The following is a 16,905-nucleotide window of genomic DNA, read 5'->3' as shown; positions in this document are numbered from 1 at the left end:
CAGTAGCATAATCAAGGATGAATTTGTTTCACACTTATTTTCGTCTCGTAAACATTTGAAATTATCTCTACTAAGTGAAGAAGATAAATATATTTAACAACAGAACTTTCAGACTGGGTTTTCAAAACTGGAATAGCAAATACAGAGCACAACTATGGTGGCAGTTTGGAATATTGCATATGTGATGGGACGATGAGCTGCTTGTGTGTAAAATCCTAGTCCCTCAGAGTTTGGTCAAGTTTGCAAACCTCTGTCTGTAACGGAGCCCCTTAAACATGGCTCCGTCAGTCGCTGGCAGATTCCGACAGTGGTTGCTTTCGGAATCGCTTCCAACATAAAAGCTCCTTAACAGAAACACGTCTTCTGGACTCTCTGCGTGACAGTTTCCGGCGAGGAGTGGGTGTCCCTACAGGAGGTCCTGAAACCTCCCCACTGTTTTCGCTGGAAGTGTCTCTGAGCCATCCCTCCAGCTCCCTTTCCCTCAGCTCAGCTCCTCTCCCCCTACTGGTTCCCTCTTCAGCTGCTGAGTCTCTCCCAACCTGTGTGAGCCCTTTCACTTCCCTTCCTTCCGATGGCAGTTCCCTGACATCCACCTCCCCTCCAGGGCCCCCTTCATCCCCTCTCGCCCCCTCCTCTACGGGCGGTGAGGAGGCAAAACCCCGGAATGAACTTCCTTCATCTTCCGATGTCCCGAACACTTCTCTCCACCTGTTGCGGTTCCTGGTCTCGAAGTACTCCTCCTCCTCAGAGTCCATCTCCCCTTCCCCTTCCGATTCCGAGAATCCTTCCAACTCCTCCTCCTCATCGGTGGTCCCAAAGTATTCCCTCCGGAACCTCTCCACAGGCTGAGGTTTCCTTGGGAACCTTTGATGGAACGTTTCTATCAATACCTCGTCATTGATATCTTCTGCCATTACCCAAGTGTTTTCTGACTCCGGTTCTCCTTCCCACGCTACCAAATACTCCACCTGATCCCCCTTCCATCTGGCGTCGAGGATTTCTGCCACATGGCTGCTGCATTCCCTTTCTTCTATGACCGGTCCCCGAGTGGCCATCCCTTCTCGTCCCCCCTCATACGGTGACAGTAACGACCTGTGAAATACTGGGTGCAGTTTCATGTGGTTGGGTAACCGGAGCCTGAAAGCCACTGGGTTGACCTGTTGAATGACCTCAAAGGGACCCAATCTCCTGGGTCTTAATTTCTTACAACCTCCTTTGAACGGCAACCCTTGGGTTGACAGCCACACCCTATCTCCCACCCTTATGGTTTCACCTTCCCTTCGGTTCTTGTCTGCCTGCCTCTTGTATTCTTCCTTCGCCCTTTCTAAGTTGAGTTGGAGCTGACAATGGATTGCTTCCATTTCTTCTACAAAATGCTCGGCTGCCGGGACACCCCATCTCTCCCCTTCTCCCCCTGGGAAAGCCCTGGGATGACACCCATAATTAGCCAAGAAGGGGCTCATCCCTGTGGACACATTCTCGGCATTGTTGTAGGCAAATTCCGCCAGCGCCAACTTTTCTACCCAGTCATTCTCTCTGTCATTGACATAACACCTCAGGTATTGCTGGAGGACCCCGTTTGCTCTTTCCGCCTGCCCGTTGGTTTCAGGGTGCCGGGCAGTCGAAAAGTTGACCTCCACCTGCAGTAAGCTCATGAGCTTCCTCCAGAACCTGGAAGTAAATTGTTTTCCTCGGTCTGAGACCACCCTCAATGGCACCCCGTGCAACCTAAAAATGTGTTCTACAAATAACTTCGCTGTCTCTTCCGCCGTGACTGCATGCGAGCAGGCTACAAAGTGGCACATCTTTGTTAGTAGGTCTACCACCACCATGATGGCTGTTTTCCCCTTGGACTTCGGCAGATCAGTCATAAAATCTATCGACACTGCCTCCCAAGGTCGTTCTGGGGTTGGTAAGGGTTCTAATAGCCCCGCCGGTGCCCGCCTCTCCCCTTTGGCTCGCTGGCATTGCTCACACCCTCTTACATACTCCCGTACATCTTCCCTCACCTTAGGCCACCAAAATTCCCTGGTGACCAACCACATGGTTTTGTGTTGTCCAAAATGCCCCGCCGTGGGGCTGTCGTGCAACTGCTTGAGTACCCTCCCCCTTAAGTCTCCTTCAGGGATATACAGTGCCCCTTTGTAATACAAAGCTCCATTTCTTTCCTCGAAACCCCCTGGTTCCTCTCCCTCACCCCTAAGACCTCTGAGCTTATTCTGGGCGTATTCATCATTCTCTGTTTCCTCTACCAGTTCTCTTTGTCCCACCAATGCCGCCCCACACACCCAGCGGTCCTCTGGAATGACATGTCTCTCTTCGGGTGCTCCCTCCCCCTCCAAATATTCAGGTTTGCGTGAGAGAGCGTCCGCCCTAATGTTCTCTGGGCCTGGCACGTAACAAATCTCAAAGTTAAATTTGGAGAACTCCTGGGCCCATCTCACTTGCCGTTGGTTGAGCACTCGTGCCGTCCTCCAATACTCTAGGTTCTTGTGGTCAGTGCACACTTGCACCTTATGTTGTGCGCCAATTAGCAGGTGCCTCCATCTCCGGAACGCCTCATGAATGGCTAGTAGTTCTCGGTCATACACCGTGTAGTTCCTCTCGGATTTGTTCAGCTTTCGCGAAAAAAAGGCACACGGTCTCCACTCTGACTCCTCCTTCCCTGGCTGCAGAAGCACCGCCCCAATAGCTCTGTCTGATGCGTCAGTTTCCACTCTCATCGGTTTTTGTAAATCCACATGCAGGAGTTGTTGTTCCGAGGCGAAGGCCCTTTTTAGTTCCTCAAATGCTCGCTCCGCCTCCTCAGTCCAAACGAACTTCTTCTTACTGCTGAGACAGTCCGTAATGGGCGCCGTCAGGTGGGCAAAGTTTCGGATGAACTTACGATAGAAGTTCCCAAATCCTAGGAACCTCTGCACATCCTTCCTTGTTTTGGGTGTTTTCCATTCCAGCACCGCCTGGACCTTGCCGGGATCCATGGCCAATCCCTTGTCTGACAGGCGATACCCCAGGAATTCCACCTCCTTGGTATGAAACTGACACTTCTCCAGTTTCACCCACAGCTGGTTGGCTTGCAGCCTGCTCAACACTTCTCTGACGTCTCTCACATGCTGCTCCTCATTCTCAGAATACACCAACACGTCGTCTAAGAAGGCCACACAATTCTTGTAAAGCAAAGGCCCCAGGACGTGGTTCATAAACGATTGAAAGCACGCGGAGCCTCCTTGTAGGCCGAAGGGCATAACTAAATATTCAAATGCCCCCAAAGGGGTGAACATGGTGGTTTTCCATTCATCCCCCTTCCTTATTCGTATCAGGTTGTACGCCCCCCTTAGGTCCAGTTTAGTAAAAATCTTTCCCTTCCTGACCCTTGTCAAAATGTCGTCAATCCTGGGCATAGGGAAAGCCACTGGTTCTGACACTGCATTTAAGGCCCTGAAGTCACACACAAGCCTCGGCTTGTTCGTGTTTTTTTTATCCACAAAAAACACTGGGCTGCCCCCCACCGCCCTGGACTCTCTGATGAACCCTCTCTTCAGGTTCTTGTCAATGAACTCTCTTAGCTCCTGCATCTCTCTGTCTGACATGGCGTACAGCTTGCCTACAGGGAGCTGTGCCCCAGGGAGTAAATTGATTTGACAGTCAAAGGGTCTATGCGGGGGTAGTTGGTCAGCTTCCCTTTCGCTGAAGACGTCGCGGAGATCTGCGTATTGTCGTGGTACCTTCACGTTCTCCGTTACTTCAGTCCCTGCTAGGGTGGCTTGGGCCCCTGCCAAACCCTTTCCCTCTTTGCAGTGTTCTAAGCAATGTGCTGAACCAAAAGAAACCACTCTCTGATGCCAGCCCACCAGCGGATCATGTAACGCTAGCCAGCTCATCCCCAATATAATGGGAGCTCCTCCCAAGGTGGCCACATTAAACGCTATCAGTTCGGTGTGCCTTGCCACCTTCATTATCATTGGGACGGTCTGCAAGCTGACTTCTCCTCCCAACAGCTCCCTGCCATCGATCGTGGTCACCTGCAGGGGGTTGCTTAAAGGGATCGTCTGTATCTGGTGTTCAGCTGCAAACTCTTTGCTCATGAAATTGCAGGAGCTGCCTGAGTCCAACAGCGCCTTTATCTTTAGAGGGTGTCCGTTTGGCAGCTCTAGCGCCACTTCTATCACTAGGGCGGGTTTAGGAGGTTCTGGCGTGGGCACTTTCACTGCTCTTTGGCCTGGCTGCTGTGCCCCGACGGTGGCAGCCAGGCGTTGGCTTTTACTTGCTTCGGTATTTCTTCCTCTCTTCCCTCCACAGCTCCTACCATCCCTTGCCATTCCTTCCTCTGGGGGCAGACTCTGGCAAAGTGACCTGGCTGTTGGCAGAGATAGCATTTCCGGGCGCCTTTTCCCTCCTTCTTTCCCCCCTCACTGGGCTTTGAAACTGCGCGCGCGCGCGCTGTTCCGATTTCCATCAGCTCTGCCGGCGGGAAAGTTGGCTCTGGAATGTCTGGAATGCGGAACTCCTTCCAACGTTCCCCCTTCCCTTCCCGCCTCTCCAATGCTCTCGCCTCCTGGCGCGCTCCTATGGTCAGCGCTGATTTGGTCAGCTGGTCCATAGACTCCGCCCTGGGCGCCCGGGAAAGTTCGTCTTTCACAGCCGAAGAAAGCCCTTCTTCAAAGAGCATTTGAATGGGTTCCGCCGATAGATCCCACCCCAATTTATGGATCAACATGGTGAACTCAGTCCAGTACTCACGGACAGATCGGCTCCCCTGTTTGCAAGCCATTAACTGTCTGCGGACCACTCCCTGTTCAATATCGCTGGAAAACATCAGATCCATGGCGCGAAAGAACTTCATCGTGTCCTTTAGGACGTCACTATTCGCTGCCATCAGGGGTCTAACCCAGTCTCTCGCCCCCTTTTCAAGATGCCCAATCACGAAAGCCACTCGTGATTCCTCGTCAGGGAATTCATCAAACTGCAGATTGAGGGCATATTGCATCTCTGTCCGAAAGCCATGATAGTCTTTGGGCTCCCCCCCAAACTTCTGCACCAATCCTGGTACCTTTCTGACGAGCTGGGTGTCTTTCCCCTTTTTGTCTGCATCCTGAGCCCTCCTCTCCTCAAGCCTCGCCGTCTGCAGCGCTAGCTGGACCTCCAACACCCGGTACCTTTCTTCCAGGCTTGGACCCGCTCCAGCTCCTGCTTCTCCGGTTCCGGCTGGGTTGCTCATGATGCCTTCTCCTGCACAAGCTGCTCACGAAGACTGTCGGAATGCTGTGATGGGACGATGAGCTGCTTGTGTGTAAAATCCTAGTCCCTCAGAGTTTGGTCAAGTTTGCAAACCTCTGTCTGTAACGGAGCCCCTTAAACATGGCTCCGTCAGTCGCTGGCAGATTCCGACAGTGGTTGCTTTCGGAATCGCTTCCAACATAAAAGCTCCTTAACGGAAACACGTCTTCTGGACTCTCTGCGTGACAGTTTCCGGCGAGGAGTGGGTGTCCCTACAGGAGGTCCTGAAACCTCCCCACTGTTTTCGCTGGAAGTGTCTCTGAGCCATCCCTCCAGCTCCCTTTCCCTCAGCTCAGCTCCTCTCCCCCTACTGGTTCCCTCTTCAGCTGCTGAGTCTCTCCCAACCTGTGTGAGCCCTTTCACTTCCCTTCCTTCCGATGGCAGTTCCCTGACAGCATATTTTGTGTAAAACAATATTGCTTGAAGAACAAGTTTTACCTCCGGTATTAAAAATGCCATTTCCCTATGTTCATTGACATTTTGTGGCATTCTATTACTTTGCTGGTAATTTAATATCCATAGTAATCTATGTTAAGAAAATGCTACTTTATAGAGCACAGTAATCTATCGGCTAAGCTCTCACAAAGAGCAAAACAAACTAAACATTATACAAACATAATGTGGGTATATATCTACTTCACACAATTATCTGTACCATATTTTAGTGAAAAACACCAAGACTGTTTTCTGTCTCATCTTCACTTTCTAAGCCTCTGTTTTTCCCAGGAGAAGTACATTCACCATCCTTTTCAGTTCCTTTAGACTTAATTTTTCTTCTGTAGGAGTCCATGGTATTGCTCTCTTCTTTGTTCTCTTCTTTCTCCTCGAGAGGTGAGCTAATGGAATGGTCTCTGCTTTCCAAAGCAAGCTGGAGAGAGCTGTAAAACCTTTAAAAAAATAAAAATAAAGGCATATGGACTTGGGTTTCTTCAAGGTCTGCTAGACAATAAGTTAATTTTAGCTTTCTATCTGGTAGCTTACCACTTGCATCTTATCTACATCTTCTTCCTTTTCCTGCTACCAATGTTTTAACTGTTAGGATTGGTATAAACTAGTTATTTATTGTTAACAAACCTGTCAATTCTCTTCCAATTTTCTTCCATCTTCTGATTAGCAACTTGAACCACAAAGTCAACGTATTCTTCACTGACCATCAGTTTTCCTTTCCTGCTTAGGGGAACTTCTAAGCAGTGAGTGCTACGGACAGCCTGCAAGTGAGACGAAAACAGAAAACCTAGATTTCACCATCATTTACTGAACTGGAGGCAGCAGCTACCCCCACCGGGGAGGCAAATTAATTAAAGAAAAGTAATAATTTTATCATTGCATTTTGGGAACGAGACGGCAAAAGGGAGGCACTGCATATTTCCACCAGTTCACATAGCTTGATGAAAATTAGCATGTAGTCATATATGTGGCAACCACGATGTAATGACTTTTAGGGCTGTGGCTGCTCTCAAGGTCTGACCAAGAGCATTTGGGGGCACCTCAAGATGGGTTGAAGCTGATTCCAAGTATATATATATATATATATATATATATATATATATATGAAACCTGCCTTACCACTCTGGTTTTGCTTGGTTTATTCTCTTCAGCATTATTGTTAGGACCACAGCATTCTACTGGGTACTGGACTCAAAGCCGTATTCATGCCTGTCATACCAGTGCCTCAAAAAGACATCCCTGCCATCGTAGAACCTGAGAAGGCCACATACTGTATTTTTCGCTCTATAAGACACACTTTTCCCCTCCTAAAAAGTAAAGGGAAATGTGTGTGCGTCTTATGGAGCGAATGCAGCCTGCGCAGCTATCGCTGAAGCCAGAACAGCGCAGCGATCCCTCTTGCTTTTCTGGCTTCTGGGATTCAGAATATTTTTTTCTTGTTTTCCTCCTCCCAAAACTAGGTGCGTCTTATGGTCTGGTGTGTCTTGTAGAGCGAAAAATACGGTAAATACATGGAAGCAGTACTTCGGCTGTGCCTGCCCCCCCCCCCCGCAATGTAGGAACACATAACATACCATCATAATTTTTCCTTTTCGGCCAACAGTTATGCCAGAGTTCCGGAACCCGGCTTCTATAGCCACTTTGTGCTGTAAAAGGCAAGAGGGGAAACAGCCGTCATCAACCACATCCTTCAGCTATGGCCTCAGAGAGATGGGCAACAATGAAACTAAGTGCACTGTCAAGTATTTATTTACAGTCTAAATACTTTCAGAAATAGGGATGGTTATTTCAAATGACTTGTTATATTAAAACCTGAATTATAAACGGTTGTTTTTGCTTTGAAATACCCCTGAGCTTTAGATAAAACACCGTGCTGTAAATTGTATTGCAACTCTAAAATGTTCATGATTTGAATTCAATAGGGGCGTGCTTGATGGTAGTGTGGAAATGTGTTGTGAATTGGAAAGCTTAAAAGCCGTATGTTACAAGCAATTCAGGGGCGAGGAAGCTCAGACCCAGAGGCCAAATCCAGCCCCCTGGAGCCTTCTGAGGCTACACCTCATTCACATTTGTTGCTCCACCCACTTTTCTCTCTGGCCCGCCCTCCACTTGCCTACAGCCCCCAGAAGGTTGCTCACAAAGGAATATGGCCCCACTTCTGCTCTCAGTGCATGAGAGAGCTTGCATCTCTCGAGCAGCAGAGCTGCCAAACAATTTCCAAGGCTACTTTTGGGGGAAAAACATCCAGCTTTAAACACAGTTTGCAATATGGCACAGACCAATGTTTCTCAAACGTGGGTCTCCAGCTGTTGTTGGACTATAACTCCCACCATCCTTAGCTTAGAGGATTAGTGGTCAGGGATGATGGGAGTTATAGTCCAACAACAGCTGGGGACCCAAGTTTGAGAAACGCTGGATGGACGAAGAGTTGCCATGTAGGGAAAAAACAGCAACACCAAGTCTTCTCTAGTAGGCACTTCTCCAAATTGTGGCCATATTACATAATACTCAGCAAAGCCAAAAAGTTAGGAAAAGCCAAATATAGCATTTTTGTTGTTGTTGATGTGAACCAAAGTAGTAGAAAGAAGCTTGCAATAGCTCCTGGAAGATGCATGGTCACAGTCTTAATTATCACAAGTTTAGCCCCGAAAGCGTGCTGGCTACCACATGAAACCATGTCAGCCAAACAGGATAGGCAATGTTTCTGAAATTCTCATTCCAACATCAGTGGAATCTTTGCCGTTGATTTTAACCAAGCCATAATTTCACTTGTGAGCATCACATCTGCAGAAATAATAAAAATCCCATTTCGCTCCCATCATCGTATTTTCATAGTCCTAGTTATTAAACGCAGAATGCTTTGGGGAATGCTTGTAGGTGTGAGAACTTAGTTAAGAGCCAACTGTTTCTTATGTAGCAAGTATGGAATTTAAGTACAACAGCAATACTTCACTTTACCAGGAGTTGTGCATCTTGAAGGTCTTGACACTGCACATGAAGCACAAATGGTTCAAATTTGAATATGGCATCATCTGTCGCTTTCTGTAAGGCTGTAAGCTGGAAGATCCACAGTACAGTATGTTACTATCAGTGCTACATCTGTGAGCCATAAGAAAATAGCTAGCCTATTTAGCATCTCAAAAACACTGCACAGCAGAAGCTGATTCAGCCTGCTAATTAAAAATAAATTTCTACAACACGTACTACTTTACATACTCTGCTTGGTTTATTCCCTTCAGCATAATGGATTCAGCTACACATTCTACTGGGATTTGACTTCCCAAAGATACAGGTGATATCATTTTAGAGCTCTGGAGGCAGCGTTGTGTAGCTGTGACTGTCCACAACATACACAGAATAGAATCATAGAATCATAGAGTTGGAAGAGACCACAAGGGCCATCGAGTCCAACCCCCTGCCAAGCAGGAAACACCATCAGAGCACTCCTGACATATGGTTGTCAAGCCTCTGCTTAAAGACCTCCAAAGAAGGAGACTCCACCACACTCCTTGGCAGCAAATTCCACTGTCGAACAGCTCTTACTGTCAGGAAGTTCTTCCTAATGTTTAGGTGAAATCTTCTTTCTTGTAGTTTGGATCCATTGCTCCGTGTCCGCTTCTCTGGAGTAGCAGAAAACAACCTTTCTCCCTCCTCTATGTGACATCCTTTTATATATTTGAACATGGCTATCATATCACCCCTTAACCTCCTCTTCTCCAGGCTAAACATGCCCAGCTCCCTTAGCTGTTCCTCATAAGGCATCGTTTCCAGGCCTTTGACCATTTTGGTTGCCCTCCTCTGGACACGTTCCTTCTTGAACTGTGGTGCCCAGAACTGGACACAGTACTCCAGGTGAGGTCTGAGCGGAGCAGAATACAGTGGCACTATTACTTCCCTTGATCTAGATGCTATACTCCTATTGATGAGGCCCAGAATTGCATTGGCTTTTTTAGCTGCCGCGTCACACTGTTGGCTCATGTCAAGTTTGTGGTCAACCAAGACTCCTAGATCCTTTTCATATGTACTGCTCTCAAGCCAGGTGTCACCCATCTTGTATTTGTGCCTCCCATTTTTTTTGCCCAAGTGCAATACTTTACATTTCTCCCTGTTAAAATTCATCTTGCTTGTTTTTGCCCAGTTCTCTAATCTGTCAAGGTCATTTTGAACTGTGATCCTGTCCTCTGGGGTGTTAGCCACCCCTCCCAGTTTGGTGTCATCTGCAAATTTGATCAGGATGCCCTTGAGTCCATCATCCAAGTCGTTGATAAAGATGTTGAATAAGACCGGGTCCAAGACAGAACCCTGTGGCACCCCACTAGTCACTCTTCTCCAGGATGAAGAGGAACCATTGATGAGCACCCTTTGGGTTTGGTCAGTCAGCCAGTTACAAACCCACTGAGTGGTAGCATAGTCAAGACCGCATTTTACCAGCTTCTTTACAAGAATATCATGGGGCACCTTGTCAAATGCCTTGCTGAAATCAAGGTAGGCTACATCCACTGCGTTCCCTTCATCTACCAGGCTTGTAATTCTGTCAAAAAATGAGATCAGGTTAGTCTGGCATGACTTATTTTTCAGAAATCCATGCTGACTATTGGTGATCACAGCATTCCTTTCTAGGTGCTCACAGACTGTTTGCTTAATGATCTGCTCCAGAATCTTCCCTGGTATTGATGTCAGACTGACTGGGTGGTAATTATTTGGGTCCTCTCTTTTCCCCTTTTTGAAAATAGGGACAACATTTGCCCTCCTCCAGTCTGCCGGGACTTCGCCTGTTCTCCAGGAATTCTCAAAGATGACTGCCAGTGGTTCTGAGATCACATCTGCCAGTTCTTTTAATACTCTTGGATGCAGTTCATCTGGCCCTGGAGACTTGAATAAATCTAAACTAGCCAAGTATTCTTGTACTATCTCCTTAGTTATTCTGGGCTGTGTTTCCTCTGCTGAATCATTTGCTCCAAATTCGTAAAGTCTCACCAAAAGCCTCCAAACAATCTGTTTTTTAAAAATACTCAATCTAGCAGCAAGGGTAAAGCACTGCTTCGAGAGATGTGTAAATTTTGGGAGGGGGCACATATTCGACAATCAAATTGTGAAACTTTTTTTTTTAAAGGATGACTTTTAAAGGGCGGGAGGAGAGACCAGTATATGACTACTTTTTCCTCTCAGCAGTGCCTTCATTCAGGAATATTATCTCTCCACTTTGGAAAGAGATTGACCAGCACAGAAGCAGACTGAAATCTAGTCTAGTAAATGTCACTATTCTATGCTAGATAAAAGCAGCAGCTCCAGCTAGAGTATAATTTCCCTTCAGTGAGGAATTTTTACCACAGCAGAATTTGTACAGTTGCTAAATTACCATTGTCGGATCATGGCTGGTGCCAACCATGTGAAAGTTTGTACTCTATAGAAGTTCTTGCCTGCACAGTTCAAAGTTTCTCTATTTTTCTGCCCATCCAAAATAAATAATCTGGCCTGAATTTAAGTAATGCTTTTAGCTATAGTTATGAGCCAAGAGTAGTGATTAATCTGTAGTAGGCCACACTAATTCAAACGATATTGCAAAGTGAAAGGAAAGAATGCATCAATTAAAATAACTACAAATCAAAACAAATCCAACTATTGTTGGTAGGATGTATGTACAGTGGTACCTCAGGTTACAAACGCTTCAGCTTACATACACTTCAGGTTACAGACTCTGCTAACCCAGAAATAGTGCTTCAGGTTAAGAACTTTGCTTCAGGATGAGAACAGAAATCGTGCTCCGGCGGCGTGGCAGCAGCAGAAGGCCCCATTAGCTAAAGTGGTGCTTCAGGTTAAGAACAGTTTCAGGTTAAGTACGGACCTCCAGAACGAATTAAGTACTTAACCAGAGGTACCACTGTATTAGTTTTTTCTTTAAAATATCATTAGAAATCTTCATATAACATCTGATTTTTCCCCAAACTTTCTACAGGTTTGCAGGTCTCTAATGAAGTTATAGATTCAAGTTAGGCACATCAAATTTCTCTACATAGAAAGGTTAAACCTCCAATACCAATTATTCAATAATTAATTAAAACTGCTTTTGCCCACTCATTAGCTGAAAAGGTTCCCTGAGCGGCTTGCTAAGGAGGTCCTTAGTGTGGGGTGGGGAAGAAACCAGTTCATACAACAATCAGCTGGGATAGAATGGCTGTCACTAAGTGACAGCTCTGAGGAAGAGCCAAAGGCAGCTTGTCTCTCAGCAGCGATGATTGATGACAACCCTTCTTCTTTTCTCCCCCTCCCTTCTGCTACCTGATGGAATGTCTGCTGCTAGGAGACCACACGGTTGCTAGGACACACAACTTCATCTTCTTTAACACCTTAAGCTCGCCTGGGCTCTTTGACCATATTGCATGGCATATGGATTCAGCACTTCTTCTCCATGCTCTTTCGACTATGGGCTAGAGATCTAAAAATAAGAGCCGGGTTCTTTAACTACCAGCCCCTGAAATTCTATACTAACCTCTTGAAGTAAAAACAAGGGGTTGTATACTATGGTTGTGCAAGTGGAAGGCAAAGCATGCAACCCTGTCAGAAGAGAAAGGTTGCTGGGAAATCCTCGCCAGAGGGTTGGGAGAGACTCCTGGATCAAGATTCTTTTGCTCTCCTCGCACTGCAGTTGTACAGCCCCTAGTGTTCAGGAGATCCACCCGAATTCTAGCGAGTTTCCAGGGAGCCACAGGGGATAGAATAAAGATCAGTTGTTTGAACTTCCTCCACTCAACCAATCATTGGAAATGATAAGCTTAAGTAAGATCAGCTGGCCTGTGCTCTTAAATACGTACTCCATTCAAAATACCCTAATTATGAAGGTGCCAGTGTATTTGAAAATTTACTTTAATTACAGACTCCCAAACATACTTTTCTATATTCCCTCTCCCCCCACCTCCCAGTTTTCACAGGTACGTCTAGCAGAACAGTTACAGTTAAAATGATTTATCCTCTATCCTAGGAAAAGGAAGCATATAAAATACAATTTAATCATCATCCTAAACCATAAATCCAAAAAAAGATATAGGCAGGTATGGAAGGAGGACACCCTGGGTGTACCTTGAGATAAAAGAAGAAGGAATTTGCCACAATAGTAGCATCACTAGATAAAGAAAGCAGCTTCAACAGACAAATTCATTTTAAAACACAGCTATCGGGTATTAGAGCTGCTATGGTGCATTCTTCAAAGAAAGCACTGGCTGTTTTTCCTCTACACATGCTTATAGTTTCTTTGGCTAAATCTATGGAGACTTACAAATCACGTTTCTTCAAAATATGGTTCTGAAATATGCATTGTGATTGAAGGATATTGTTACCGTATAGCTTCTAGATCACTAATTTCCTGCAAAAGGCTCAACTTTAATATTAAAATACTGAAAGTAATTTCCTATGCACACTCCCGCCTTTCTTCCAACTGCCAAATTCCCAGTGGGTGTAGGATCAGGCTCTCAATCAATAAATATGAAAGCATAACTTCTGGAACTGTAATTATATACTGCTGAGGTTGAAACAAGTCCTTTTTCAGATCTCAGAAATACCCATTTTTCATTAAACTATAATAATAATAGAGAGTTTTGCCATGTGGTGTTTTGAGAAAGGGGCGTCAGGGAAATATTTTCACGTATTTAGTTACTGGAACTACAGTCTTCCCTCCAGAGATTCAATCAGATCTACAAGCGTGGAATGCTGTATCTTCTGATGTAAAAGAACTGGCCTCCTGGAAATCCTGCATCAGACAGGTAGCAATTATAATATTTGTGTGATAGCATTAAGGCTATCACACAAAGATTATAACTATTACAAGCAGAAATACAGCAGCAATGGAATCAAATGTCTTGCCTTCTTTAAAAACTTGGTAGTCCACTTTTTTTAACAAGTGAAATACAGCCTATATTACATGCAACTGATTCATAGATGTTAAAGATCTCTCATACTTTCACTGTTACAATTCTATTAGCCAAATATGAAAAATCTAACATATCATTCTACAACAATGGCATTTTATTTCTGTGCTAACATCTTGCATCTGCTACCCTAAGTCTGCCCTCACCTGGTAGATATTGGAAACTGCTACAATTTCCAGATCTCAAAATAAATCTCAAAATTATTGACTGTATGCAAATAGAACAAACAAGGATTTTCTATGCATGCATAAAGAATTCACCCTGGAACAGTTCTCTTACCACGTTTTCGATTGTACATATTTGATGGGTCACCATGAGCCAGTTGCAATTCTGCTTCTGTATCTCAAAGCCGGTGGTAGCCTAGCAGGAAGGCGAAATCGTTTCACAAATCTCTGGATATATAGAAACCAATGCAGAACACTTCCCACAACAAATTTCACACCGCAGGTGAGTGGGAGAAAGAAAGGCCAGATAGAAAAGCACAGTGCGGTGGAACAAATGTGTCAAAGTGAGAGTATGAGATGTTTCAGCAGAAGGAGAGGGAAGGAGACAAGAGAAATAACCAAAAAACAATCTTTTTTGGAACCTGCCACATTGGGCTTAGGTAAAAGAAACCTTATGAACAGAAGATGACTGCTGCTGGATCAGGCCAAAGGCCTGATAAAATATCCTGTTCTCACAATGCCCAATCAAATGCCCATAGGAAGCTGCACCTGAGTTCAAAAGCACTCTTTCTCCCACCTGTGATTTCCAGCTACTGGTACAGTGGTACCTTGGGCACGCTTCAGGCTACATACGCTTCAGGTTACAGACCCCACTAACCTAGTTCAGGTTAAGAACTTTGCTTCAGGAGGAGAACAGAAATCATGTGGTGGCGGCGCAGTGGCAACGGGAGGCCCCATTAGCTAAAGTGGTACCTCAGGTTAAGAATAGTTTCAGGTTAAGAATGGACCTCCATCGATAACCTTGTCCAGAGTTTTGGGTTTCAGTGTCACCAGTATGCAAATGACATCCAACTATCTCTCTCTCTCTCCATCTTAAATCTGAGGAAGGTGTTTCGGTGCTAAACTATTGCCTGGTGTCAGTAATGGACCAAATAGGGGTGAACAACAACAAAAAAAAAGACAAGGCACCTGGTCAGTAAAAAGGCAGATCAGGAAATAGGGATTCTACTGGGGCTGTGGAGAGTTACACTTGTGCACCAACTGTGCCAGCTCCAGGAGACGCCTGATCTGCCCATGGTGGTACATGTCTTAATTATACCCCATTTGGATTATTGCAACATGCTCTATGTGGGGCTGCCTGTGGAAAGTGTCTTAAGATGCTGCAACCAGCTTGCTAACTGGAGCCAGTTACAGGGAGTATAACAACTCCACTGGTTACGTTTGTTTCCAGAAACATCTCAAAGCACTAGTTATGACCTATGGCTTGTGTCTAGGATAACTGAGGGATCAGATCTCTCTATTTGAGTCTGCCTGGGCTTTGAGATCTTCTAGGGAGACTTCTGTTTTGGTCCCAATACCCTGACAGGCACATTGGGGGAAGTCACAAGAGCGAGCCTTTTTGGTGGCTCCTCCCAGATTGTGGAACACCCTTCCATGGGAGGCTAGCCTGGCACCCTCTCTCCTTTCCTTTCTGCAGCAAGCAAAGCCTTTGGCCACTAAGGGGCTGTTGTGGAAAAGACTTCTGAGGGTGGGTTTACACACATTTATATCCATCCTGCTTTTTTCATTTAAATGGTTTTCAGTGTTTCCGGTGCTGTTTCAACAAAATTACTCCCCCCCCCCCCAAAAACATCCCCATTTATGCTGACTGTGGGTTGTTAAACTGTTTTCCTTTTAATGCTGTGAGTCACCTTGGGCCTTGACGAAGGCACGAGGTGTGTGTTTTCAATCCCCATTTAAACTTCTGTGAGCTGAACTGAAAATCCTGAATAAGTTTGGAAAAGGCAGATTTCTTTCCATAGGGAGATAATGCAATTTTAAGGAGAGGAGATGCTGAATCCCAACGTCTAGCGGCTGTGAGTGGGGCGGGGATCGGTAGAAATGGCTGCACCCCTGGATTCCTATTGCTGACGGCTACTCAGTAGCAAGTCCCACTAAGCAAGGATTTCCAGAAGAGCAGCCACCACCGTCTCCGACAACAAAAGCATCCCAGAATTTTGCGGCGCCTTAAGCGGACTAATAAATGTCTTATTACGTTTTCGAGAACCTGCAGTCTGAGGAAGTCGATTTAACGGCACACTGGTTTTAATCTGTTTTAGTATTTTAACCTCTCGTATGTTTTAGTGTGTCAAATTCCACCCCACCCCCCGCCACGATTTTACGGTTTTATCTTTTCATACACCGCTTTGAGTGTAGTGGTGGGGTTTTTATTACAAATTTTATGAAATGCATTAGGCTTTAAGAAGCCCGACAGGCTCTCCGCGTTATTCTAAATCCTAAAAATTAAGATTCGCACAGGAGCGTACGGAACTAAGGTTTTACTTATGAATAAAACATGGGCGGTGTTCCGAAATCTGCACAAAACTCCAGAGGACGCAGGAGACACCCTGAGCCATTTAGGCTGGAGGAAAACGCTGTTGGGTTTCCGGATCCCCCGCGTTGGTGGCGGTGGCAGTATCGCCCCAGCCCAGCTCCCTTCTCCAAGCGATCCTTAGCCGCGCTCACCTCGGCGCGGGGAGGCAGGGGCGGCTGCTCCAGCACAACCACGCGCCCCGAGCACGAGCTGGTGGTGCAGAAGCTGTCGTGCCCATTGAGAAGCCGCACGATCCCCGCAATGGGCTCGTCCACGCTGCCCTTCCGGCTCCCGTCCGCGCGCGACAGCCGCTGCTCCTTCCAGCGCTTGAACTCAGCCATCGGCGCCGGCTCTCCCCCATCCCCGCCCGCCCACTTTACCGCTCTATGGGCGCCGCCATCTTAGTCCGACGGCGGCCCGCTTGGGACAAACTTGCGGCCCGTGCGCATGTTCCCAGCGCGGGCAGAGCGAGTCTGTAACTTGAGTTCAACCGGGTTAACTTGAGACTGCGGTCCAAGCGCACCGATTGGGCTTGTTGCTGTGAGAAAGAACGGTTAGGATCCCGCTCCAAGTCTACATAGGATTGCAGCAGCGCGCTTTTATCCTGCGCGTTTTCCTCGGCAGGCTCGCTGCGTTTCAGCCGGCTTTATTGCGCCCCTGGAAGCGTGCAGGACTCGTGACTGCAGCGGTGCAACCCCGATCCACCCCACGGAGTTCCAACAGTACTTGCTCCCAAGCGTCT

General features: G+C 46.5%; 1 protein-coding gene across 1 annotated transcript; it reads right to left on the bottom strand.

Annotated features, from left to right (window-relative positions):
• Positions 1-5,677: 5,677 nt before the first annotated feature.
• TYW3 (tRNA-yW synthesizing protein 3 homolog) lies at positions 5,678-16,585 on the bottom strand. The gene is made up of 6 exons (XM_081009018.1): positions 16,316-16,585; positions 13,926-14,006; positions 8,683-8,781; positions 7,299-7,370; positions 6,352-6,485; positions 5,678-6,164 (listed from the first exon to the last, which is right to left on the bottom strand). Exons 1-6 carry the CDS (start codon positions 16,502-16,504, stop codon positions 5,939-5,941), a joined length of 801 nt encoding a protein of 266 aa, XP_080865144.1. The 5' UTR covers positions 16,505-16,585; the 3' UTR covers positions 5,678-5,938.
• Positions 16,586-16,905: the final 320 nt, after the last annotated feature.

The sequence above is a fragment of the Podarcis pityusensis genome (genome assembly GCF_964106645.2).
Source record: "Podarcis pityusensis genome assembly, chromosome: 6".
Lineage (NCBI taxonomy): Eukaryota > Metazoa > Chordata > Lepidosauria > Squamata > Lacertidae > Podarcis > Podarcis pityusensis.
The sequence above is the reverse complement of the archived record's forward strand: the minus strand, read 5'-3'. Positions and strand labels throughout refer to the sequence as shown.